Consider the following 26,478-nt stretch of genomic DNA (forward strand, 5'->3'; position numbering starts at 1 on the left):
CGCGGGCGCCTCACGTGGAATTCTACGTAGAAACAAAGGCTGAGGAAACACGCCGGGAGAGAAGCGCCGCGTGCGATCGCAGCCTACGGCGAGCTGGGATCACGTTACAATGACTACGCTGGTGAAAGCATCGAAAGAGCTTTTTTTCCATGGCTTGTCCATCTGGTGTGACATTTAAATGTTTTGTTTTTTCTTCTGTCACAGTGACTGCCCAGAAGAAGGCACGAGGGATGTCAGAGCGGTATTGCTGTGTGTGGCTGAGTGAGAGAAAGGTGTGCTCAACTGGACGGAATAGAGATCATCAAGGTTTTATAACAATTACTCTTTAAGCGCCAGATTAGGAGGAATCCTTCTCCCGTTACACTGCATCAATTAAGCGGCTTTCGCGGGTGTCACTGGCAACTGTTTTCCCGCGTGTTCCAAGCAGAAGGCAACATGAACTGTTGAATTTTTGTCTCAGTGACAGATGGGACGGCTTTATCTCGCTGTGACTACTCGTCCAGGAGCAAACCATGAGGCCCCCACTGCTTGAGGGATGAGTGAGAAGCATGACAACAAAGACCACAAAGCAGCCTTAGTCAGGGTGAGTGAACCCGAACACGCTGCAAACAGGCTTGGAATTCCAATGAATCATGACTGAATGTGTTACTGTTTAGAAACTAGCGCTCTGTTGTGATGCAGCTCTAAATGTTATGACTTGTAAATGGGACAATATATATATATATATATATATATACATATATATACACACACATATAGCATATATACACATACAGTATATATTTGTCTTCCATATATACTGTATATATACAGTATATACAGTATATAGACAGTATATATATAATATATACATTTTATATTTACATACAGTAGTATATATTTTCCGGTTTACAGTATATATGTATATATATAAACTGTGTATACTGTATATATGTACAGTATATATTGTACATATATATATTTTTGTGAATTGTTGATACAGAGGTTTATTGTTTTGTTTTATATATATATTGTACATGGCCATTCTTTTATTTGGGGGTTAACATCTAGTTTTTTTGCACGTTGTCAATGTTTTCCTCCTTTAGAAATGACTTTATTTCAATGTGTACCGTTTCTAAAGCCTCGTTTGGTTTTGTTTTCGTTCGGCTCCGTCCATGGAGCACAGCGCGCTGACGTCCAGAAGCCGCCGCGGTGCATTGTGGGTTCGACCCAAGATGGCCGCGCCCGTGCAGGAGTGCTGAAGAGGAGCCGCTCTCCAGAAGTTGTTCGGATTCCCGGTGGGATTTCGCCGAAACTACCTGCCGGAGCCCCGCGCTGCGGTGCAGGGCCGTGAGAGCGGACGGAGCGGCCAGGAGTCACGAACCAGCGGAGCCGGTTCGTCCCGTGGCTGTGGCAGAGAGTCGGCGTGACGATGGGCCTGCTGTCCAGCCGCTTCCCGTAGCGAAGCGCCGCGGGGAGAGAAGCCGCGGGTTCCCCTGCAAACACATCCCGGTGGAGCTCGGCCTCGACGGCTTTGACTTTCTCTACAGGCTGTGGACGCTGCCGTACAATTTCCTGTGCAGGATCGTCTGCGCCGCCGTGTCTGTCATCGCCGGGACGCGGAGAGCCTCCCCAGCCCGGATCGAGCACCGCGCCGCGCCAAGGTCCGCACGCTGCCGCTGCCGCCGCCTCTGCTCTGCCCCGTAAAGAGCCTTTCATCCCGCCAGGCACATTGAGGTGCCGCGGGCAGAACGAGCTCCGCTGCCGAGTAGAGTAGCTCGGAATATGTTCTGTTTCAGTCCATGTTTAGGTCTTTGTATTGCCATTTTTATTAGCTTTATATTACCATTTGTTCAATTATTATAGTATCTTTTTTAGTTTAGTGCGGTTTTTTGCTCGAAATTTTAGTTGATTTTAGCATAGTTTTACATTTCATACACAATTAAAGTTTTTTTTTTAGGTTGATTTTATGTTGCCAATTATTTTTTTCTGTTAAAATATGCTTATCGTTTGTTGATCATTTATTTTCCCTTTTTATGCTTATTATTTTATTCTTATTGCCTATAAATATATCTATTTATCCTGTCAAAGTTGCCACGTCACATTCAACCAGGTTTGGGGTGGAGGTGGTTTCTGCTTTGAGCTTGTGTCAGTATGCTGACACATCACCAGAGGTTTGCTAAACGGCCTCATCGTATGTTTGACTGACCCTGCATGAATTCAGATCAAAAGCAAAATTCCACAAGTGCAGCTGAGGTGTCCTTAATTCCAACGTGCGATTTACATCAGTTCTTTACAAAAGTTGAACAAAAACGCTGCCGGTAGAGCGCACTCAAAAACCCTGTTTGAATGATGGCTCATCTTAATAATTACCCAGTGAACACATTATAGGTGCCTGTTAGGATAATCCTCTCTCACCGTCCCCGGCAGGGCCTTGATGAAAATGGAGTCGGATTTGCTGCATTCGCCGGCCGTGGGCCTCGCGGAGGAAGAAGAGCCCGACATGAGTGACTGGAAACTTCCGCTGGCCTTCATGAAGAAACGCCATTCGGAAAAGATTGAGGGCTCCAAGGCCCTGGCGCAGAGCTGGAGAATGAAGGACAGGGTAATTGTCTCCTCTGTGCTTGTGGAGTTGGGAGTCATTTGGCATGTTACGGTTGCTCCAGCGGTGGAGCTGTGTGGCGCCTGTAGTTTGGGGGGGGCCGTAGGTCGTCCGTCTCATCCTGCTGCGCTGTGTCCTTGGAGAATTGAATGACGCGCTGAGAACTGTACTTTTGAGAGTGTGCGGTCTTGCAGTCAGGCTCTAAGGTACAGAAACTAGGAAAAACAACAGCGTCTTTACTTGCTTTACACGAACAAGCTCATATCAGTGGAGCTGGTTTTTCATCTTCTTAGTTATTTGAACGTTTTTTTTTTTTTGTTTGGAAAGAATCTATTGAGGTATAAAATATTGCGTGATTACATCCCCGACTTCTATTACAGAAAATATATCAACAGATAAATTGCTCACATCTGAGAGACGCACAACAAAGAAAAACACGGGGGGGGTCCTCGTCCGGTGATTTGAAAAGTCCTGACGATGTCTGTGAACAGCAGCAGCGACGCCTCCAGACGAAGCTTTTATCTCCCCCGTTGCTCTTTCCGTCTCCTTTTTTGATCTCATTGATGTCCTTTAAATTACATTCTTTAAATTAGTTGTATAATTCCCGATTTAAAATCCTCAACATATTCCGCTGTTCAGCGTTCCATTCAACCGATCGCAGGGATTAGAACAATGAAATTGCTCGGATGTAATTGCACACTTTTAAGGTTCTCGTTAAAACTTTGAACGGTTGAAATATGTCTGCAGCTGCAGCGCAGTCATTCGTATTATACTTTGAGGAGGATATAACTCTCGAGACGACTTAGCACCGGCAGCGACTCAGTGGTTAAACCTTTTTTTTTTTTTCTTTTTTTAATATACTCCGCTGCCCGCTATTACATTTTTTAGGCCACGCGTGCTATACCTCAGCGGGGATATCTTAAAGCTTTTCCCCACCGATGGCGCCGCTGTGTTTCTTCTTCAGGCTCTTGTAAAGGTGGCGTTTGATCCACTGCTTCGCTACCCACCTGATTATAGCCGCGCCTCAAAGCTATGGAGAGCTACAGTTCTAATAATGCCAAATGCCACATAGTCATACATAACCCAGAGCGGCCTTGCCTCCTAAGGTAGACATTTCCCCCAAATTAAATTTTAACACCGCTGTGCTGTTAGGACATCGCCGGAATTACACTGCGCAGCTCGGTGAGCTGTCAGGCTCCGGGGGAGGGCTGAATATAAGCATGCCATTAAATGTGAGTCTGATATTGATTTTAAAAGAGGGAACAGCTCCTGGCTCGGGTCTCCCAATTCTTCATTGGGTAGAAAATCTAGTAGAAACGTCTGGCTAAGTTGACCGCAAAGGGTTCATCATTCAATGAATGTGCTTGTGAGAAATGTGCTCTTTCAGGTCAAAATGAACTCAGATTGTGGATATTTTTCATTGTTGGGGCGTTGGGCTGAGCCGCCCTGATCTGCAGTGGGTTCTAGCTTCTGTGCACTTATTTCAGCATCGAGAGTTCCATGGCTGGATTTCAAGCCTATGGTTAGACATGGGAAATAAATACTGTATGAGTGTATCATTCATGAGGGCCTTTCTTTTTCTTGTTCCTTTAATCAGGAAGATATATTTAACCCCTTGTGTTCCCACCTTACTTATGCTCATATTGCACTTTTTCTACTTAAAGAAAATGTATTAGTCAGCTCTATATACTATATTATTAATCTATTCTATATTGTATTAGTATCAGGGCTCTCACAATCACCAAATGTTAGCTGCCGATTAATTTTCGTACACATGATTCTTATTAACAATTTAATCGTCTTTTTGGTTCTTTTATGCTGCATACATATTATAGAATAAAACTATAACGGTGTAATAATACCTATCCTATGAAGAAGAGGGGCCGTTTATTGACATTTAACATTGGAATGTTTTGGATACAGTTAATTCACCTCAACTCAACTCATGGACCTATTTTATTCATTGCAACATTTTTCACATTGGCTTAAAATTCCCCTTAAAATTTGGATGGAAACATAGCATTGTGGATTTTACAAACTGGTCGTGGTCAGCTCAAATTATTTATAGATTATGTATTAATGATCATAGCTCTAGGCTAGAAATGATGGCAGCAGTTATCATAGCACTTTTTACACTTAATTTATACACAAATTGCTTTGGGTGACCTAAGTGTTGATGTGGCTTTTCTTAGCTGGTATATGAACAGTTAAGCTAGTCGGAGCAGTGTCCACTGATGGACCTATCGACTGTGCCGTAAATTATGGGGTGCACCGTGGGAAATCAGGAGGCGTGTGTGTGCAAAAAACGCTATCAGTGCTGTAGAGTACAAGTTCAGGGTAGGACTCAAGGTAGATCAAGCCTCTCTTTAGCCAATAATAGCTTGCTGATCATTGATAAGGAAGCTGCTATCTGGACGGCTATTGAAACAAAGCATAAAAACCACGATTGACAAAATTAGAAATATGGCGCTGAGAGGCTGCCTGCTGGGGGAAATGGATTGAATGACTAATATGGAGTGTGAATGAATTCCCATTGGTGTGTACAGCCCGAGTGCTGTTTGTTGCCTAATGGCATTCATTAGTACCTCATACAACAATGAAATAAAACATTAAATTGCAGCGTGTGCCACAAGCAAAGGCCAAAAGAAGCTCAAAGTTACTCTCAATGAAAGAAAAAAAACATCTATCCCCTGTGGCCTGGAGCATGTTTGTACCGTTTGTGTAGTAGTTAGTGCCGATCCGTCAGAAGGTCACTACTGCAGTACTGCTATCTTCTCAGTCTTTTGCGGCCAGGGGTGAGAAAGACGCTGCAGCATCAATGACATTTAACAAGCCCGGCACACGGCGTGCGTGCGTGCGTGCGTGCGTGCGTGCGTGCGTGCGTGCGTGCGTGTGTGTGGTCGCTCTCTAGTCTTGTCGCAGTGTTGGTGTTTGATTCACGTTGCCACTCATGCCTTCTCAGGCTGGAACCATTATGTACATGCTTTATTATTTGTCCTGTCGCTAACTCAGAAGTAGGTGAAAGGTGTGGTGAGATCTGTGTTGTGATTTGCTGTGCCATGATTTTACACAGTGTAAATACAGTTTCTTAATATAATTTAGATATAATTAATTGTTAATATATATATATATATATATATACTTTTTTTTTTGTTTTTACATATTTCTAACTGATTTCAAATGGTAGATATTTTAAATCATGTGCACTATGCCATGTAGGGGTTGCTGTGTGTGTTGGATGACCTCATCCGTGTATTTCTGGACGGCTGTTTACATATGATCAGCCTGTGAAGCCCCCCTCCACCTCCCTGCCCCCCCCTTTTCCCCCGTGTAGCTCAGACACACCGAAATACACACAAGAAGGAATTCCTTTTTCTTTCCCGATTTGTTGAAACCCATTGTGACAATGTTGATAATTGGGCAGATTTTTTTTAATGCTTCTTCCCCGCCTGTGTCATAACCTGAATTCAGTTGATTCAAACAGTCCATCTGTTAGTAGTAGCTTGTATATTATATCACCGGCTTCTCAGCATGGTGGCCTGGGGAAAAAAAAGATTTATCCATATTGCACCACAATTTAATTCTCGCGGTCTGATATCCATCATTATTTGGACATTTCCTTCTATATAAGGTCTGGATATATATCCATCTGATATTAATTGCACTAGAGACATTAACATTTCCATACACCCTTGGGATTTTTCAATTTAGCTGTAGTATTGATTCATCCCTCCACACACATTATATATCTTCAGAAGGCTGGAATTCAATCAAGCTCACTAATTGCTTATCTGGGCTTTTAATATGTTGTTTTGTATCCATTAGAATTCTTTCTTGGGTCATATGCATAATACCTTTCTCCCGTGTTGTCCTAGCAACCAGTCAGGCTAACAAAGATGGTTAACCAAACTCCATGCTGGCTGTCGAGAGTCCACAGTTGTAGAATGCTTATGGATCTGAAATGTTTTGTTAGCGGAGGTGATGGTGTCACTCAGTGTGTCACGCAGTGTGTCACGCAGTGTGCAGGTGTGACTACAGCAAAGAAAAGGCCTTGAGCTCTGGAGTGGGGGGGGGGGGGGAGTCAGAGTGAGATTTCCATCCCCTCGACTCTCTCTCAAGCATCTGAAAAAGCCTCACAAAATGATTCAATAACCTCTACACCCTCAGAAAGCCCCCTCTCTCTGGGGAGCTCCCTCCATGCGCACTGATCTGGTGACTTGGGCCGTATTGGGGACCTGGGTGCTCGGTTCATGCTGTATATGCTGGTGTTTGGCCGACAGTTCCATTTATGTTTTTCACTTGACACCTGTGTGCTCCACTTCAGGTATTGCAGCTCCTTTTTGCGGCCCATGAAACTCCTCATGGACAGGAGATTAAACCTTCTTTTCGGGGAATTGGTCCAAACCAATTCTCTCTTTTACGTCTTAAACCTGAAATTTCTATTTATTTATTTATTTATTTATTTTTTACAGCACCGGGACAAATTCACGCTCGATAAACAAAGGTGCCATAAGGCTGTACTCAAGTAAAGTATTTACACATAAACATCCAGTTTTTACTTAATAAAGTCCCATAGCAACGGAGAGCTACAGGGAGACGTCTTGTCCCTTAACTCAGTTGTGTTTAAAAAAAAAATAAAAATGTCTCGTACATGCAGGAAACAAACAAAAATAAATACATCTAAAACAAAAAAACAGGCGCAGGAGCCAGGACCCGGCGCGTGCACCACTGTCTGGAAGAGAGGAAAAAAAACAAAAAACTGCTCAAATTCTGAGTTTAGGTTGACCTTTTTCCATTTTCCATACAAGTAAGAAACAAAGGAAATGAAATAAATCTAAATCTTTCTCTATGAGATTAGATTATATATTGCTGTATTATAATCACAAGATTTGCATATAGAGCGGCAGGCATGTGCAGGGGGCTCCCAAGCACCTTCCCTTGTGCCCCTAGACGCCCCATGGACCCCACGGTGCCCTTTTGATCAGGCACGTTTTTTATTTTTTAAAGCGTGAATGGGCATGGAGGGAGCCGATTGTTTGGGTAAGATATATTCATGAGGAACGTTTCCTCGGCGCACCTGCGACGTGCGCACAGCGGAGCACAAGTCACGGGCGTCCCGATGCCCACCATTGCAGGCGCCGTGATCTGCGCTCCGCCGTGCTGCTCCGTTGGGGGTCAATGTGCCTTTTTTTTTTTTTTTTTTTTTAAACACCCGCCCTTTTTAAAACTTCTGCACGGGCCTGTAGAGCGAGGAAGTGAGATCTGATCACCAGTGGTTCGCTCACAGCTCTGAGCGGAGAGGGGCGAGACCCTCCGCCCTCCCTCTCCGCCCCAGTTTTAGAATACGGTAAACTGCACTTACACCGTTTTTAATGCTCTGATTTCTCGTGGCGGATAAAAAAAAACAAACAAAAAAAAAACAGTAGAACGAAACTCGTCCGTCATCGATGTCAGTCGGTGACGGACGAGTGCCATCGAGAGTTCGCTCGTTAATCTTCCCCAGCCTACTGTACTCCTAATGAAACACAACTTTTCAAGCCAGAAGACCTGGTTATAACAAGAAACAAACAGAAAGACGCAGTGTTCTGGCTCCGTATATGGCAGTGTACACAAGCCCTCAGAGGGATCAGTTTGTCGAGCTCCTCCCTGCTATCGAGCCAAACATCATATGGTTGGTTTGCGTCGTGGCTATTCAGCGTTGGGACTTTGTTCTCCGGCTAACCTCCCGGCCGCGTGGTTGTGAACGCTTGGTGTCAAATACACCGACTACGGTGTAGGAGCACATGTTCACCGTTAAGTTATTTTTCTTTCTTCTTTTGTCTTATACTGCCTGCTTAAACCTTTTTAGTGTTTTGGGGATTTGAAGTTGAAGTTTTCAAATGCTTGACCTGTTGCTTCTAGCGGGATACAGCCCCCCCCCCCCGCTAGTTTAATAGCCGTCATTTGTCCCAGTCCTTGCTAATGGAATAATCAGGGTCCATTGATCCCAGGGCCAAGGAGTGCTGCGGAGTTTTTCAGGGATATGAGGAGGGCAGGGGAGGGAATGGCTCGACCGTCCCCTCGAGAACCAGTGCCATTATTGATGAGTGGAGCACCGCCACCAATTATACTTGTGCCATAATCCAGGGGGGACGTGCGCACAGATACATGCGCGCCTGAGGATAATTTCTCTCCCTCTGTCAGTCTCTTGTCTTTCGCTCTCTCTCTCTCTCTCTCTCTCTCCCCTCCTCCATTTTTTTCTGACTCGCTCATTATCTGAGCAAGGGCTGAAGTGTGTGCCAAGGAACACGGCATTGTGAAAGCATGCGCCGCTTCCTTCCTCTGGATCTGCCCCCCCTCCTCCCTTTCTGTCTCTCAATTAAATTGTATTTATTGTCAGTGAAATTAGTACTGTGCTTTGGAAAAAAAGACTGAGCATATCTGCTCAGGCTTGGAGTTAAGATAAGTCTAAAAAGCATGAGCTATAATGAAACATACATTTGCAACATTGACCAAAGTGCATATCAACAAATCCATATCTATCCGCATTCTCTTGCTCACTCTCTGTCCCTCTCACCTTTCTCTCACTCGCCCATCTGAGACGAATTTATGATATTATTGGGAATTCATGAGCTGTATGTATGTATAAAAAAATATAATTCTGTTTAGCTTTTTCCCCGTAGATTAACGTTACCGATCAAATTAACATGGCCCTTCAATAAACAGCCACGTGTTATGGAAGAAGCGGCTCTGTGGCCGGCTGGTCCTGCTCTCCACTCTCCGATTCCATGTTCTCTGATTAGTTATTTATTTATTTTTTTATTAGTCTCACCTTCCTACCCTGCTTCCTCACCCCTTGTACTTACTTGTTTTGTTTTTTTTATTAGTTGGTTCTTTCTTACCTTCAGGATTTCTTGTTAAATGCAAGAAGAGGGTTTGTTAGAGTAAGAGTGCTTCTTATTTCTCAAGGCCAAATCAATTTTGTTTGGCGTATGTAACCCCCACCCCTTCCAACAGATGTGACTCATTTAACTCCAGGTTGTTTGTTGATTTTTAGTTTTCACACTGGTCTGCTCCCCAATTATCCTTGGGAGGGGGGGAATTGGCCTGTTACTATACTCCAATTGTCTTTGTTTCGTATTATTCCTTTTTCATAATAATGTACTCCTCCAACAAGGGCGGGTTGAAGAACTCACTTATTTCGGCTACACCCCACAAAGGCGAGGCGATGCATGCATAAAACAAGTCCCCAGTTAAATAGAGAATAATTTGCATGACATCTGGGCCAGCTATCGTCACACCCAAATGTCACTTGGTGTTGGATGATGAGTTTGAATGGACACACACAATTGCCCATTCATCTCGATTGTTCTCATGTAAATGTGCATCGAATGCGTTCATTAATTACCTGCATCGAACGATGTGGAAACAAATAATTTAATTTGGCCTGTTTATTTTATGATAATTATCTTGCCATCTGCAGCAAAATGTCGCTGGTACCGGAGGGATTTGCTGGCATGTTAAACTCAAAGCTGAAGACGCTCTGGTGGCCTAATGGACTGTGCTGCCTTAACAGTACCTCAAAGTGACTAAAAGGTCAGAGTACTGCAGATTTGGCTTTAGACCAGACAGGCGCTTGTATATGTACCTCTCCATGAAAGCCTTTTAAAGAAAAAATATATATATCGTTTTTTTGTTTTTTTTTGTAAAATAAAATCAGCTCTGGATGTTGAGGCAGAAATGTAAATGTCTCTATTTTAGTCCTATACATTGTTGGTCTGGTGAAAATACAAAGTTTTTTTTTTTTTTTTTTTTTTTTTACTCAATTCCCCAGATAATCAACAGATTTCTCTGACATGTTGCTTGACATGAGTGGCTCACTAGACTTTGGCCTTAATACCTCCCCAAGGCATGCTGAACTTTCCGCTGTTGATGTCATCATGGTTTGTATGAGGAGTAAAGGTTTATTTTTTATATATATATATATATATTTTTTCCATGTTCCTGCTATAGATACAATGATGTGTCTGTAGAGCCAATTGATAAAGAAATGGTTGCGCCACCACCAGTATCCCGTAATGAATTAAATACTGAAATATTGCTACAGCAGTTGAGTAAAAAAGCAACAGACCATTTGTATGTTCATGCTCATGTAGTATATTAGGGCCGATTCTCTATCTGAAAAGTTTTCATGATGCTTTTGTGTGATAACTAAGATGAGGAACTCATCCACATTAGTTTCCCACATCAGGTTGGTTCCATGATGTATAGGCAAGGAAAGGGCGAGGGGCAGACAGGTCGGGTGGAATCGAATGGTAGAATGAGGGGAGGAAAAAGTCACTTGTGCATGTGTGTACCCTCATGCATGCTAGTGTGTACTGACTCTTCACCTGCTGAGACCCACCAGCACACTGACCTTTTCCTCCAGTCGGTGCTAGAGAGAAGGGGGGCCTTAATTACCTCCATTATGACTCCTTCCTTGCCCTGCGCTAACCTGGAAGGAGAGAAACACACACACACGACACACTGTGTGTGTGTGTGTGTGTGTGTGTGTGTGTGTGTGTGTGTGTGTGTGTGCGTGTGCGTGTGCGTGCGTGCGCGTGCGTGTGCGCGACTTTCAGATTGTTGCGCAAAGGCTGCTGATAGACCTGAATGCACCATGTTGTCTCAGCCAAACCGTATTGAACTGGTAAAGACGGCTCCTTGCTCACTTTACATGCATTGTCTGCTGTTGAATAAAGAGACGTAAAGTTACTCCCTTTAGATACCATTTAAAGGTCCTAAATCAGACTGTTTTGTGGGTGTTTTGTTTTTCCTCCCCACCTGCTCAGCACAGCCTTAATGGGCTATCTGTTTTCAGAGCGGAACTGTGCAAAAATGAAATGTACCACAGATTTTAAAATCCTTCCCCACCTTGTCTTTCAGACGACACAGTTGCCGAAGCACTTGTTCAAGTGAAACTGGTTTTGATCAGTTTGACATTAGAATCCTTGTGATGAGCGCCATGAACATAAAAAGGTTATAGGACCCTCTTAGCGATGCAGATCAATACTTATCCCAACATAAGTGCAAGTGGAGTGTAGTCTTACTACATCATAACCATACATACATTTTCAGTTATACTAACATAACTGACATTGTTATTGTTCAGATTTTTATTATTGTTATTCTCCTTGGCACTCTTTAGGCTAAATGTGTCTGGAACAGGACAACCTGTTCCAGAAATGTCTCATTAGAACCGGGATGTCTCAGATATCTCGTGGTTCAAGTAACATCCATATGATCCACATACCCAACAGGAATTAGTGAAAAACCGATGAAATTTGACCGAAAATAGCCAAATGTTTGCATCGCCAACACGATGCAAGGTTCTAAAACTTCTGGTTGGGTGGTGGAGCGAGATGAGTTTGCTGAGTAAGACATTTTGTCATCCAATTTGTTATACGTTTGCAGGTTGTGGCTACGAACGCACATGACTCTGACTCTCATCGCTCTCTAGTGGTTTCAAAGGTGTTTGTGTGTTTCCTCACCTGCTTGATGTTGGCATTTTGTAAATATAAACACATTCTGTTCGCATCTAACCCGTGCCGTGTCCCTCCTTATTACGCAGCAGCCAGTCGTAACACACAAACTGTAGGAGTTGAAAACATTACAAAACCTGTTCCGTGTTTGTTTACTCACACATGGAGTTCTCTTGCAGCTCCTGAGCAACGGGTCCGAATTGTGTCCATTTTATTTTAGTCCCAAACGTGTAAATAATTGATGAAATGTTTGAGGGACATGCAGCGTTTAATCCGTTTGAATGGAACCGTGTCGTTGGGAACTTCCACACGGAGTGATTTCCTTCCACAGAGACACCGTGAGGCAGGACTCTGTGGACTACAGGAAGTAGACGGACAACTTCTCATTTTTAGGATAAAGTCATAACACACAACAAGTTTTTATGCTTGTCGTAGTAATTCTGCCACCAAGGCTCGGAAAACCCGTGTCACCGTGCCATTACGTCAGCCGATGCGGCGTTCATGGGGAAACTTGGAAAATTGTAACTCGTTTTAGTGTCTATAATGGACCCTGTGTATTGCTACCTGAAGCTGTTTTTTCTTATTTGGATATAGTCCGAACTTAAGTTTTATTTGATTTTGTTTGACAGGCACTTTTGCCCATCTATGCTTTCTGTTAATGAAAATGTATTTAAATTTCAATGCCATTTTTTGTGCATGATGCAATTTTGATTCTTTGACTGACCGACCATAAATTTAGTGAGTTACGTATTTTCACTAAGTTAAGTATTTTCTCCCGTGATTACATTGTTTGCATATGGATTGTGTTGTGTGTCCGTTCTCTTGTCTTTCTTTCAAAATCGAAAGAATTTCCACATTGTGGATTTTGCCCTGGGGTGGACTAAATAAACCCGAGTGATGTTCCTGTGACCGCTGTTCCCCTGGCCATCAATCCATGTTGCTTGTGTTTGTTTCAGAACGAGGGTGGGTGTTTTTTAGATTAGAGATGCTCATTGAGTATCCTGCTTTGCAGGTCTGCTGCAAAAGGAAACCATAGCCGCCTGTGTAGGCTGTCAAATGGAATTGATTATTATTCAATATTATCAGAGTCATTTGCATTTCACTGAATAGACTAGGATTGATTTCATCAATCAATGAATTTGTTCTCTGTAAATTCTTCTTTTGAGCTAAACTCTTATACTCAACGGAGTGGTCAACAACTGCAAAGCTGATAATACAACCCTTTGCGTTGTGCAATTTCAGTTTATGACGACGATAACATGTATAGTTTTTATGAAGGCAGAAACAGTGTAAGGGACTGGGTTCACATAAACAGCTCTTAGCCCACACTGGCCATGGACTGCATTTGCCCTGAAAACACAACACGGCAGCAGTTCATTGCTGAACTCGGGGCTAATTGGAGCCCAGCAAGCACAGAAGCAGAGGGGCCAAAGAAAACTCAGGTGGTTCAGTGTCTCTTCTATTAGCCAACATCACCTGCCAGACGTTTATCCTCAGAGAGACACTTATGGAACTGTGTCTACCTTGCCCTGGCCCAGAAACTGCACTCCACTAGCATTTTCCCGGAACACCAACTATGCTGTCGTTGATGAGGAGAGAGTTAACAATGGTGGGGACCCATATTCTGAGATCGTCTGCAGCCTTTTTTCATGGTGCAGCACACCCATGCCTTATCATTTAAAAAAAAAAAAAATGCTTGTTTTCTGCAACTAATTTGAATAATGCCATATGACATTCTTGCGGTCACAACCCCACTTGGGTTCACTTGATATGCAGATTACAGATTGTTAACAACATTTAGATAAATGGATGGGTTTGAAATACACCAGCCTTTCCATATAATCCATTCGGATCTCCATCTATGCTGTATGATAAATTATGCAGAAATCCTCCAGCCTCGACACAGAAATGAAACCTGTCCTGTTTTCTTTGTGCTTGTTTACACAATCGAGAAGCGAGAAGGTTACGATTAAAGTTTACTTTGACAAATAGGGGGTTATTTTATTTGTAGTTTCATTGAGTTGTTGGTCGAGATTGATGATTTCAGTTCATCCTGTTTTGAGGATTACATTTTTGGTCTTATGAATGGTCAGCGACTGTCACTGTCTGAGAAAATCTATTTCTAACTCACTGGCTCAAAGAAAATAGTTGTGGTGGAGATGAAATTAGAAGCATGGGAAAAGCATTTGCGTGTAACTGCCATATTCAATGCTCTCAGTTTTTCCTCGCAATATTCTATTGAGGAAATCGTTGATGTGGTGTTCTTTTTTTTTTTTTTTTTTTTTTTTTGTTGAAATACAGGTGCTGCTCTTAAAAGTCACCTATTAAACTCCTTTTCAAGTTAATACCACTAAAATACCACTCAGAAAATGCATTCTAGTCATTGTAACATGCCTCTCTACCCTTCCTGTTCTCGACAGGCTGTTTCTGTGTCTGGGGGCTTTTTTTGTTTCATTCAATTAGGAAACAAAGGAAAATAAATATTTCTTCAATAAAAACAGACTGTTTTTATTCGTTTTGTTTGGAGAAACTGGGACACGCAGTGGAGCGGAAATCGCTTCGATCGCGCAGCAGAGGAGCCGCCGCCTCTACCTTCTCCTTCGGGGAGCAGACCAGCACAGGCTTTCTCCGGGATAATTACACAATTTGATCATTTTATTTATTTATTTTGCTATCCTTTGCACTGATTAAGTGATTGTTTTAACTGAACCTCCACGCGGTGGTCGGTGAGACCCGGTGCTCTGTCCCGGGCCGCATTTGCAAAGACAGCAAATTACTTATTTTACGTCATTTGGCTTCCCAGCTGTGTCCAGTTTAATACTAAAATAGTCCCATGCGCTTAGACAGGCGCTCCGCCTTAATTTGGGTTCGTTAGAATAGTCCTACCTCAATTTATTGACGTGTACCTAATGATTATTAAATACCATTCCTGTTGTATATGCTCTGTCAAACACCTTGTAAGTCGTGCAGACATATGGGTTGTTTGCATATGTTGCAAAAAAAAACAAAACTTGGAGAAGAACCTGGCCCTCAGCTTGCATAACAGGTTTGGCATTGTGCTCTTGGGTCCTTTTATATATCACCATGAATGAGTTTGATCAAGTTTTTGTTCATTTGTTTTTAATCAGTAGTCTATACCACTGAATGTACATACTGAAACGTTTTATTCTAAGTATGAGTTTTGGAACTGCTGTAATTGATTTTGCATGAAGAAACAGGCATTCTATGTGTCACATCAGCTTGATGTCTTCTCATGTTTCTGAACACACACACACACACACACACACACACACACACACACACTCTTTGGTCGTAGTACAGAATACATTGAGGAGGAAAACCTCTGCTTTCGTGGAAACTTTAATGGGTTGACTTTAAGGTCAAATTAGATCAAGACTGAGGCCCATCATGAGTCACATGATTCTTATTTTGTGGAGGAAAATAAACAGTTAGGTTGCCATGGGCCATTTTTTTTGAAAACACATTTCTATGCGATCGGTCGGTAAAAGCTTTGGTTGCATATAAGCATTTTCTGCATTAATTTCCGTTCATTAAACCGGTGGATCTCCACCTCTAAAACTACTGTGTAATATGTAATGCAGAGTGTTGAGTGAGCGGTTCTAGATGTGCTCTTGTTTCTGGCTTGTGTTTTCAATCACTGCAGTCTCATCGTGTGTGTGTGTGTGTGTGTGTGTGTGTGTGTGTGTGTGTGTGTGTGTGTGTGTGTGTGTGTGTGTGTGTGTGTGTGTGTGTGTGTGTGTGTGTGTGTGTGTGTGTGTGTGTGTGTGTGTGTGTGTGTGTGCGCGCGCGCGCGCGCGCCCGTGCGCGCTAGATCAATGGCTGTCCTATTCCAGACAAAGTGTTTACCTGACCTTGTTCTCACTCCCAATGGGCCTCGGCCTCTAGGTTCATGCCGCGGCACGGTACATGCGGCTACACCATCTGTAGCGACTAGAGACACTACTGACCTAAATATACCAGGAGACACACACTGTTATTCCTGGAAGGTTGATTTCCAGTGATCACGCGTGCGCTCTCTTCAAAGCCGTCTGTCTGCACATTTGTATTGTCTCAACACAATCGCAACCGTGGGCTTCTCAGAACAACAACCAGCCCCACCAAGGCAACTGAGGTGAAGTGTGCGAGCGGCTCATGTTAGTGGTCTTACGGAACGTAGTTGATCCGTGATCTGTACGGATCGCCCCCACGGGTCAGCACGCATATGATGCGCGGATTAATTGCAAACTTTTACCAACATAGTAAAATACAGTTTTTCTGCCGCTGTTACTTTTAAAAGGAATACTCCCTTAAATCTGGATGCAGAGTTGCAGTGAAAAGTAGATAGAAAGACAGATGCTGCTCTCTTTTACTCTGAAGCACCATGATTTGTTTACGGTATGTTGCTAATACTTTACGATGTGGTGAATGAGCTGCCTTTGTCGCCGCGATGCGTCTGCACGTCTGCTATATTGGAGCTGTCAAGAGGCGCTCGTCAACAAAAACGATGTGTACTGGGAGATGAAAACTCCTCTACAAAATCGACTGAAACTCACCTCATTCGGAAACTTATTTTCGTGACATTTGTTAAACATGAGAAATTCAACATACTGGCTGTTTATGGGAATTTAACACTACCATCACTACCATCTTTAAAGGAAGAAACTTCCATGCATATCTCATATTGCACTTTAATTTAACAATTGAATAATTTATATATTTTAAGATTTTATTAAAAATAAATTTTTATTTATTATTTTTTATTTTTTGCTCATTTGAAAAATGATCCGATCCGTGAGTCAAAACCGTGAGAGGATCCGAACCGTGAGTTTTGCGATCCCTTGCGCCCCTATTGTTGTTGCGGACTCTTTGTTCACACAGGTTTGTGCTCTTTCTGTCTCCTCCAGATGAAGACGGTGAGCGTCGCTTTGGTGTTGTGTCTCAACGTGGGAGTGGACCCCCCGGACGTGGTGAAGACCTCTCCTTGTGCCCGGCTGGAGTGCTGGATAGGTAAGCACGCACGCACCATCACACCTGGACAGATACAGACACAGCGGTCCTGTCCTCATTCTTTGCTTGAAATACAGTACAACAGCTTGTACTTGCCATTCTGCTGTTATTGCTACTGTTATTATTATTGTTATACATTATTTGCCTCAGTCAATAAGCTATTGATCCCTATGTTAATGTGACAAACTGAATCAAACAAAATATTGCTTCCAGTCGGACATTTATCGCTGATGCATAACAACCCCGGTGTGCAAGCTGCGAAATAGAACAAAACAAACACGGCAGAAGGTAATCTCAATCTAGAAACATTTTGTGAACTAAACTAGTGAGTAAATTAAGTATTTTTTCTGCAGTATTTGCAATCAGAATTTGGAGATTGAGAGCAAGATGAGGGTCAGTGAATCAGACATGAACTACTGAGATATTAAGCTGGGTTTAGAAAAGCTCCAGTATGCAGTTGTTGTTGATTTTTTTTTTTTCAGTTGAGTTTACGTCATACAAGCCACTCAGAACTGCTCCCAACGTCCCTCAACAGAATAAAGGGAAATCTGCATACGGTCCCTGTTGAGGTTGGGCAATCTGTCGCCCACTAAATTCAGATTACACAATAAAAATCGGAAACAAAGGACCAGACTACGGTTGCCCAGAGAATGGGTTCAGGTCTCCTGCCGTGCTCATGTACTTTGAAAATGTGATGATATCTGATACCTAACCTGATTGGTCATATTGCCTGATATAATTCAAAGTTTTAACAGTCAGAGTTTTAAATTCGGATCTTGACAGTGTGTCATATACAGTTGTAAAAAATATTGGCACCCTTACATTTTTTCCAAATAACACAAAATTTTGTCCAAAGAATTGGGAAATTAAAACATATTTTGGTATCCACGTTTTGTATTTATTTGGTTTGCAGAGGAACAAAACAAAAAAGCTGAAAAATACTGAATCCTACCCCATCCCACACAGAAATCCAAAAATAGCCTCTGCAAAAATGGCTGACAGTATTATTGGCACCTTTCTAGAAGTTGCAAGAAATAATAGGATTTCAAGCAGGTGATTCACCTCGACTTACTTGAGGGGTGTCACAGTTGTCTGCAATCTAACAGTCACTCATTCAACCAGTTTAAATGGAGCCAAGTACTCATTCTGCCGTTTGGCGTCACTGCTGGTACTACACTGAGCATGGAGGAAAGAGAAAAAAAGACTTGTTTGAGGTCAGTCAGAAGATTGTAACCAAGCATGGACGGTCGCAAGGCTACAGGTCCATCTCCAGGGACCTTGGTGTTCCTGTGTCCACCGTGCTCAATGTTATCATGACGGTTAAGGCCCACGGTGCTGTAGCCAACCTCCCTGGAAGAGGACGCAAGAGAAAAGTTGAGCAAAGATTGCAGCGAAGGATTGTTGGAATGGTGGAGAAAGGACCTCAGACAACTGCAAATCACACTCAAGCTGAGCTTAAGATACAAGGTACAACCGTTTCAACTCGCACCGTCTGTCGCCAAATCAATGAAAGGGGGTTCTATGGTTGGAGACCGAGGAGGACTCCACTGCTGAGGGTGAGAGGGTGAGAGACACAAGAAAGCTCGGGTGGAGTTTGCCAAAACACACCTGAACAAGCCTAAATACTTCTGGAAAAATGTTGTGTGGACAGATGAGACCGAATTAGAGCTTTTTGGCAAAGCACATAAACTATGTTTACAGGAAAAAAGATGAAGCCTTCAAAGAAAGGAACACTGTCCCGACAGTCAAATATGGAGGAGGTTCACTGTTGTTTTGGGGGATGCTTTGCTGTCTCTGGGTGTCACTGGGTGCCTTGAATCTCTTGTGTGGAGAGAAATGAAATCGGAAGATCACAAAAAGGTATTTTGGAGCGCGATGTTCCACCGGCCGTCACAAAGCTGCGTCTCCGTCGAAGGTCATGGGTCCTCCAGCAGAACAATGACCTCGAGCACACATCAAAAAGCTCCCAGGAACCGTTCAAAACAAAACGATGGATGGTCCTAAAGTGGCCAGCAATGACTCCATATCTAAATCCCATTTAATACAAGTGTTCAATCGAAGTGATCTGAGAAAAGCAGTTGGAAGAAGGCAGCCTTCAAAGTCAGCCAAACTGCCAGTGGAGGTGTAGGAATATCATTGAAGTCTAGGGGAAGCGCTTGACAGCAGCTATTTCCTTCAAGGGCTGTGCTACCAAATATGACAACTGCGGTTTGTCATTTTGTCAGTGCCATTTGTCTTAATTTTATAATTTAAAGAAATATGTTAAGTTCGGAATCAAAAAACGGAAATTTTCCGTACTGTCAGCAGTGAAATAAAGAATTCAAGTCGATTTCAACTTATTTTGAAGGCAATTGAGTTTTTTTTCTTTTCTTTTTTTAAATGTGCAAGGGTGCCAATATTTTTGTCCACGACTGTATATTACATCTCATTGTTATTGTAACTGAAAATATTGAAAACTGAAAAGGGGGGGGGGGGATCCTATTGCATGCCTAGAACACCAGTCTCTGTCGAGCTGGATCCACAAATCTATTGTTCCGGTCCCTTGAGAGTGCTCGACTCTGGAGAGCTGGAAAGGAACATTAAAGGGAGAACGCAGTTCGAGAAAGTTATTTCCGTGGCATTTGAGGACATTGACTCTCTGCGGACCTGTCAGGTGCTGTGTGAAACTAACAGCACACTGCATTTACAAATGGAATATGGAGATAAGTTAGAAGTCAAACTAAATGTTCGTGTGTGTGTGTGTGTGTGTGTGTGTGTGTCTGTCCGTGTGTCCTTCTGTGTGTGTGTGTGTGTGTACTTTGATATAAGCTGACTCAACAATAAGTACATTGCAGTAAAGTTTATTATAGCAGGATGACAAAAGTAATACTCTATACAGCTGCGTTACGCCTTGTTCTTACAAAATACACATTTTCGCGTGTCTGAAACCACAGTATGCTCACATATTATGTAGAAGTACCTGGGTGATGTGCTACATCAGGCAAAATATCAATATAGGCAAACACTCCACTACACTGACAACTACAGTATATTCCACCATGCGTGGAGAGAGCAAGATGGTGGTTAAAGTTTCTATGCAGTATCAAGTGGCACAGCTATGTGATGATGTAGTATGTCTGAGAATCCATGGTTCTTTTTACTCGAATAGTAAAGTATGCTGGACGATGGTCCAAACATCTGCTACGCTTGATCTTGTTTTGGTCTCTTCATATGGCTCGCCCATGGCTGTTCAGAGTGACGTACATTTTCAAAATGAAGCCTCAATTCATCATCGCAGCAGTGCTTTAATTTGTCTCTGCTTAAAGCATATCAATATCTCTTGCATTTCTGCCAATACGCTATTCTCTGCCTGCTGAGCAGAATTTGATACCCCCTCAATATATATTTTGCTCTTCCTTATGCCGTATCGATTTCCTCCTACCAATTTTTCATCCTGCTGGGCGTTTTTTTTGCAGTTTTTCAAAAAGCAGTCTGATTCAAGAGTAAAACTGGAGTGAAACACAGAAGTGGGTCTGGATCTCGGCACCTGACGCCATCCTTTATGGCTTCAATTATGGGTCTTTGTTTTGTACTGTGTTTGTCTATTGAGACAGATTGGGATTTCGACCATAAACTGGAATACTGAGGTTTTAAAAATAATATATAATATCTTCACAATGAATAATACATTTTTAGCCTTACTAGCCTATCGTCGACTGTTTTTGTCAATGCTTTTTGTTCCATGTGTTGTGTGCAGCATGTGATGTGTTTACACTGTCTTTGTATCTAATTTTGCTTGCCAGATCCACTGTCAATGAGCCCCCAGAAAGCCCTGGAGACCATAGGTGCCAACCTGCAAAAGCAATATGAGAACTGGCAACCCAGGGTGAGTCAAGTCACAGCGGGCATTCTGTCTTGTCTGCATTATTGGCCTCCTCTCTCTCTCTCTCTCACACACACACACACACACACACACACACACACACACACACACACACACACACACACACAGAGGAGATGCATCAATACCTTCCCTTTTTCCCCAGATGGACTACAGACACTAAGTGCTCACTCAGCGGTATCATTTACTGCTTTGGTTAAACAGGGATATTTCTACATTAGAAACCCTGTTTCATTGAGTTGCCAGTTGAAAGTGTTGTTGTACCTTGTGTCAGGATGATGGTCAGCTTGAATCCGTCTGTCTGCACTGGCTCCATGCTGCCGAAGCACACCCGTGCACGGATACTCCATGCTGCCGGTGCGCGCGCCTGTCCTCTGGGAGCAGGGACCGGCTTAGGGCGGTGCTGGAGTGACTCGGAATGCGGCGGCGGCGTGGGGGTTCTGCGCTGTGCTCCCCACGGCACGATCCCCACACCTATAACATTTCATGGTCCCCCCTGCTGGAAAAGAAATCATAAACTTCTGATTTGGATTTTGGATGGGATATAAAATGATGGAACGATACACTGATATTCCTGTCTGTTTATGCACCAACGTCTAGAATTTCAACGTGCGTCGCATCGCGCAGGTAAAGGGACCCAAAGATAGCAGGTCGACGGGTACTGTTTACATCAGAGCCGATCGGAGGTGAAGCCGATAAAAACCCGGGTCTATTGCCGGGTCATTTGACCGGGGAGTGAAACCTGGGTTTTACCTCTCCCACTGATGACAAGTGCCGGATGTTAGTGGGTGTTACCGGGTTTTTGGTGCAGTGGGAAAGGGGTTTTACAGTGCCATGGGCCTTAAACCTCTTTGTACATTGTGCATGGTGGACACAGGAACATCAAGGTCTCTGGGCTCATTGCCTTGAAACTGTCCATGCTTGGCTACTGTCTTCCACACGGTTCACTGGTGTTCCTTATTTTTTGACATGCTCATTCTGGTACACAAATTGACACAAAACGGCATATGACTATTGAGTATTCTTCCAGGACTGTAGGACATGTAGAAATCCGGTATTTGCACGCCCCTTACTATGTTTCACTCCATGCTTTCAGAAACATGGCAACTTTTTAAACTATATGATCCCCTCTATTTACCAGGTCCAAAACCCCACTTCTGTGAACACACACACACAGACATGTTTGTTTTCACACTACACTAAATTTGACTTGATACCAACAAATGCCATAATTTCAGTTGTCATGGGCAACAAGGCAGCGTATTCAAAGCTCCGCAGTGTTTCAGTGCACATGTTTGACGTGTTTATGAACATGCAGAAGGCAATATTTGCATTTCAGTATATGGATAATCACAATTTATGAGGCGATTATTGACACTTGTTGTAGCCATTCATATTTTCAATGTTCTGCAGGTTCCAATTCTAATTGTGTTCTCCCCAATTGGTTGTCAGAAAAGTTGAAAGGGGGGAATAGGTTTATTAAGACATGTCTTGTAGTTTTACTGTATTAGTCCATAAATAAACCACTAGGGCCATGACAATGATGAGAGATGTGAGTTTTAGTGATTTATTATAAATGTAGTACCCTAAGACCAACCCTTTATGTGGTATGGAAGTTGGTGATATGGGGCCAACCGGACTGCCTCCAACTCCAACACATTGGAGTTGCAGTGCATGTGTGGATTGTATGTTGAAGTGTAATCTGTGAAAGAAAACAAACAAAAAAAACAAACTGGATCAAAGTCAAACAAAAGGGCGCAAGAGAGAATTCAAGGTGATAATGGGGCCTTTTGTGCAGTCGGAGTGCCAGGTGCAAGTTCTCCCTATCTGTCAGATTGGCATTCTGCTACACCAATTAGTCTCCTTCAAGATGACAAAGGAAACTGAGTTGGAGGAGTGACAGCCCCTAACCTGTATGCCAGTGTAAACTCACTGTGTACTGAACATTATATTGCAAGTAAACTAATATCACAAACTTTACACAGTGATGATAAATATCACCCGTGTGTTTAGGATCCCATATTTAAGAAATCCAATCGTGGTAATTACATTGAACGTATGGTCATTTTAAGCATGTAATCAGACTAAAATGTTCTCCTCTCCCAATACGGCTATAGCTCATCATTCATAAAGAGTACAAATTAAGTCTTAAATCCATGCCTGTATCATACCACTGACATACAATACACTATAAAATAACTATATTCTCAGCCCTATGTGCAAGTGAAATTGAGCCTAAATGTGTGCGTAACAGTGTGCGTGGCCCCGGCTAAAAATATGTGCCCATGCCTGCCAGAGTCCCTCCAGTCTATCAGTCGTGATCGTCTTTTCGTAGCGTCCCCCCCAGGCCTTGGATCCAAGGAGCTGTAGCAGATGGTCAGGGCTGCCCTCACCCACCAGGCCTACACACACATACACAAACACACACACACCCTCCACCGGGACCGGAAGTTAAGCGAGACAAGGGATGGTCGAACGGTGTGGGTTGAAAGATGAAAAGAAATGGAGACATACAGGAGGTAGCTAAGTGGACGGCAGGCGTGAAGAGCGAGAAATGATCAGGAAAAGATGCGACGTAAAGAATGTGGAAGAGGCAGGACAGTTGCATTTACCCGAGAACGGGAGCGACGTACACATCGGCAAAGGAATCCCAACCTGGATTACGCGCTGCTGATGCCGACACGATAGGAAACAAGAGAGGACGAGATGTAAAATCGGGAGATGAGGGAAAACGAAAAGCTTATGGAACCGGGGAGATGGGAAAAAGAGGAGGAATCCTGAAAGAGAGAGCTGTTGGAGGATGCTGACACATACACAGAGGCTGAAAGGTTACACATGGTCCACACCTTTTATAGTGATGAGATTTGACCAGCCGATGTTCAATTCACACCACGTATCGACCATCAGCGACTGTAAATACTCAAATGCAATTCCAATGCACCTTGTACGTATGTCACAATGAAATACTGAGGCTGACATTAAAACAGTCCTCCTGACCAGCGCATCGCGGCGTGCAACGTTTTAGTTTCTACTTAGACCCTCATCCTGTCACTACTTTAATAACCAGCCGTTTCTATCTCACAGCGGCTGAGATCCACATATGTGCTATTGTCATGATAAAACATTGAGGATCTTAAACCTCAGTCAGTCTTTCAGTTGCTAATTTTACTGATTTACCGTTCTATTCAACCTACCGTTCAGTGAATGCCCAGTTCAGTTTGTAGCCTTCACCCTCAAAAGTGTGAAAGTAAGAAAGGGAGAGCATTGTGCAACTTCTTGACCAAAGGATTAAATGTGCTGTGGATGCAAAGTGAAAACAGTAAAGCGTCAGGTAGGAGATGGAGGACGAGAGCGAGAACGGATTGGAGGCATGTGTGCTCAGGTGACCCAGGGGTTCAGCAGCAGATTGATGGTAGGAGCGGAGAAGGAGGTGTGGGTGTGGGTGGGTGAGAACGCTGCTGCTCGCTCTCCCGCTCACTCACGCCTCAGGACTCACGGCGCAGCCAGACTGCCTGGCGAAGACGCGTTGGCCAATGCAGTGTGCTGAATCTTTTTTGTGATGCAAAACAACAAGACCATTTCCACTGAGACACCCACTGAGGTGCATCTCACCTCAGGTTGAATTTGTATTCAACCAGAGCCTACCCTGCCGGGGTTTGTTTTCCAACAGGCTATGGTTGAGTGGGGATAGTTAAAGTGAAGGCTTTCAGTATGCTACCAAACCACATCAGGTATTCCCTGGGGTCCTTATTTTAAAAACACGGTTCCAGCTCACTGTCATGAATCCATCTCTTTGTATCTATACTCGAAATGTTGACCCGCATGGCCAGGGAATGCAGAGAATGGCAAACGGCGTCTCCCTGCTCCGGCCCCCTTGTTCAACAAGCTATCACCTTGCTGGTAAGAGAAGGTAAGGTACCCATTTCACGATGTGCCCAAGTTGGATTTTCAGTCAAGCTTCCTTCACGTCATCTTCATTCCAGTGTGCCTTGTTTGGAGATGAAAATATATTTTACGCATACTGCTTACTTGAGGCTTTTACTCGAATGAGAAGGGGTGATATCACCGCACAGAGTGAATGTAATTAACCCGCATGGAGTACGGTCCATTTATTAGCCTTGGATGTATGCCACCAGCCCATCTATGCCAAGCCCTTAAAACATCTAGAGGCATTTTTTTTGCTGTGTGTGGTTGACCTTTTGGGAGAAACATTAGCATTGCAAAGTGTAGCAGAGCATTGGTAGAATCATCCACCACATTATTATAATAGATTGGTCTCCGAGCTTGCTAAACCACAGCATAGAATATCAAATCGAGCATAGACATGTTCAGATTATTATTGTGCTTGTGTGTGGTGTTTCTGGTGTTGTGTTTGCCCTTGTCTTACATTCTGGGGAGTTTTGTTTTTTTTCTTTTCTCTGAAAAAGAAGTGTTGTTAAATTGAAACCTGACCCTTTGACAGCTGCACTGAAAAGCTCTTGAGTTTTTCCTCGCTCAGGTGGAGGTTAAGGTTAGGGGATGCCGTTGATTTCTATGTGGGCATGTGAAGCCCTTTAAGAGTGTACTGTGTTGGGCTGCCCCCTGAAAGTCGACAAGTCCAATCATCAGTCGTTCGATGCTTCAAGTCGAGTTGTCGTTTTTTTTTTTATTGTTTTGTTTTTTTCAGTCAGTGTGCATTACAATAACATGATAAAACAGATAGATGCTTATAAAAATGCACAGGGATAACATTTCAATGAGGTAAGGGGAATGTCTTTTTTCTCGCTGGATGATTAGCTGTTTATTTGGCTGATTTTTACTATTTTATGTTGTTTGTTTAAGTTGCTGTTTCCTCTACTGTTCTTTTTCCCCAATCACACTGGGACCATGACATGTTCCATTTCTGACGTGTTTGTGATGTCTAACGTGACACACCAGAATCTCCTAATTATCTCCTAATAATAGCGGGATCCAAAGAGCACACTCCCACATGGGGGAACTGCTCAACCATCTCTGCGGTCTGGGTTTCCTGGTGATTTGAAGAAAGAGTGCTCTGGTTCCAGCCCAGTTTACTGTGTATTTAGTTCTCGATCTAGACTCACGGTTGATCTGGTACGACTGACTCCGACAAGGAGGTTGGCTGTGGTCACTGCAGATCGCACGGTGTCCCTTTGCAAGGTCGCCAGGGCACGCCGGGTTATTGTCATACTAGGCTTGTTGGCGGCTGCCTCAGCCACAGTCCCAACGGGGCTGTACAGGATGAGACCCTCCTAACGCTGGTTTGTATAACAGCGAGTACATTCATCAAGGGTCAGTACACTCTCCCGTGTACTGACCATTTCGCATGAGTGTCAAGACGGCCTGAGGTTTTGGCTGACCCCCGGCAACCCCTTGAAAGTGCTCCGGCTGGGTCTGTTGACACTGCCACTGCGGGCGGTGATTAAAAACAGATGCCCCCCTGTACAGCTTGGGCTCTGTTTGAGAGGCCAGACAGTGGGCGCTGGAGGCCCACGAGACCCGGCACATCAATG

The 26,478-nt window shown here is 43.4% G+C and overlaps 1 protein-coding gene across 1 annotated transcript in view; it reads left to right on the plus strand.

The window, feature by feature from the left end:
- Window positions 1-1,326: 1,326 nt before the first annotated feature.
- Window positions 1,327-26,478, plus strand: part of rptor (regulatory associated protein of MTOR, complex 1) — a 163,874-nt gene continuing 138,722 nt past the window's right edge. The window contains exons 1-4 of the mRNA XM_079998650.1: window positions 1,327-1,643; window positions 2,410-2,584; window positions 16,986-17,088; window positions 20,871-20,953. Of these exons, the coding sequence (XP_079854776.1) occupies window positions 2,417-2,584; window positions 16,986-17,088; window positions 20,871-20,953 (354 nt within the window). The 5' untranslated portion in view covers window positions 1,327-1,643; window positions 2,410-2,416. The remainder of the gene's footprint in view (window positions 1,644-2,409; window positions 2,585-16,985; window positions 17,089-20,870; window positions 20,954-26,478) is intronic.

Source organism: Zeus faber (genome assembly GCF_960531495.2).
Source record: "Zeus faber genome assembly, chromosome: 4".
NCBI lineage: Eukaryota > Metazoa > Chordata > Actinopteri > Zeiformes > Zeidae > Zeus > Zeus faber.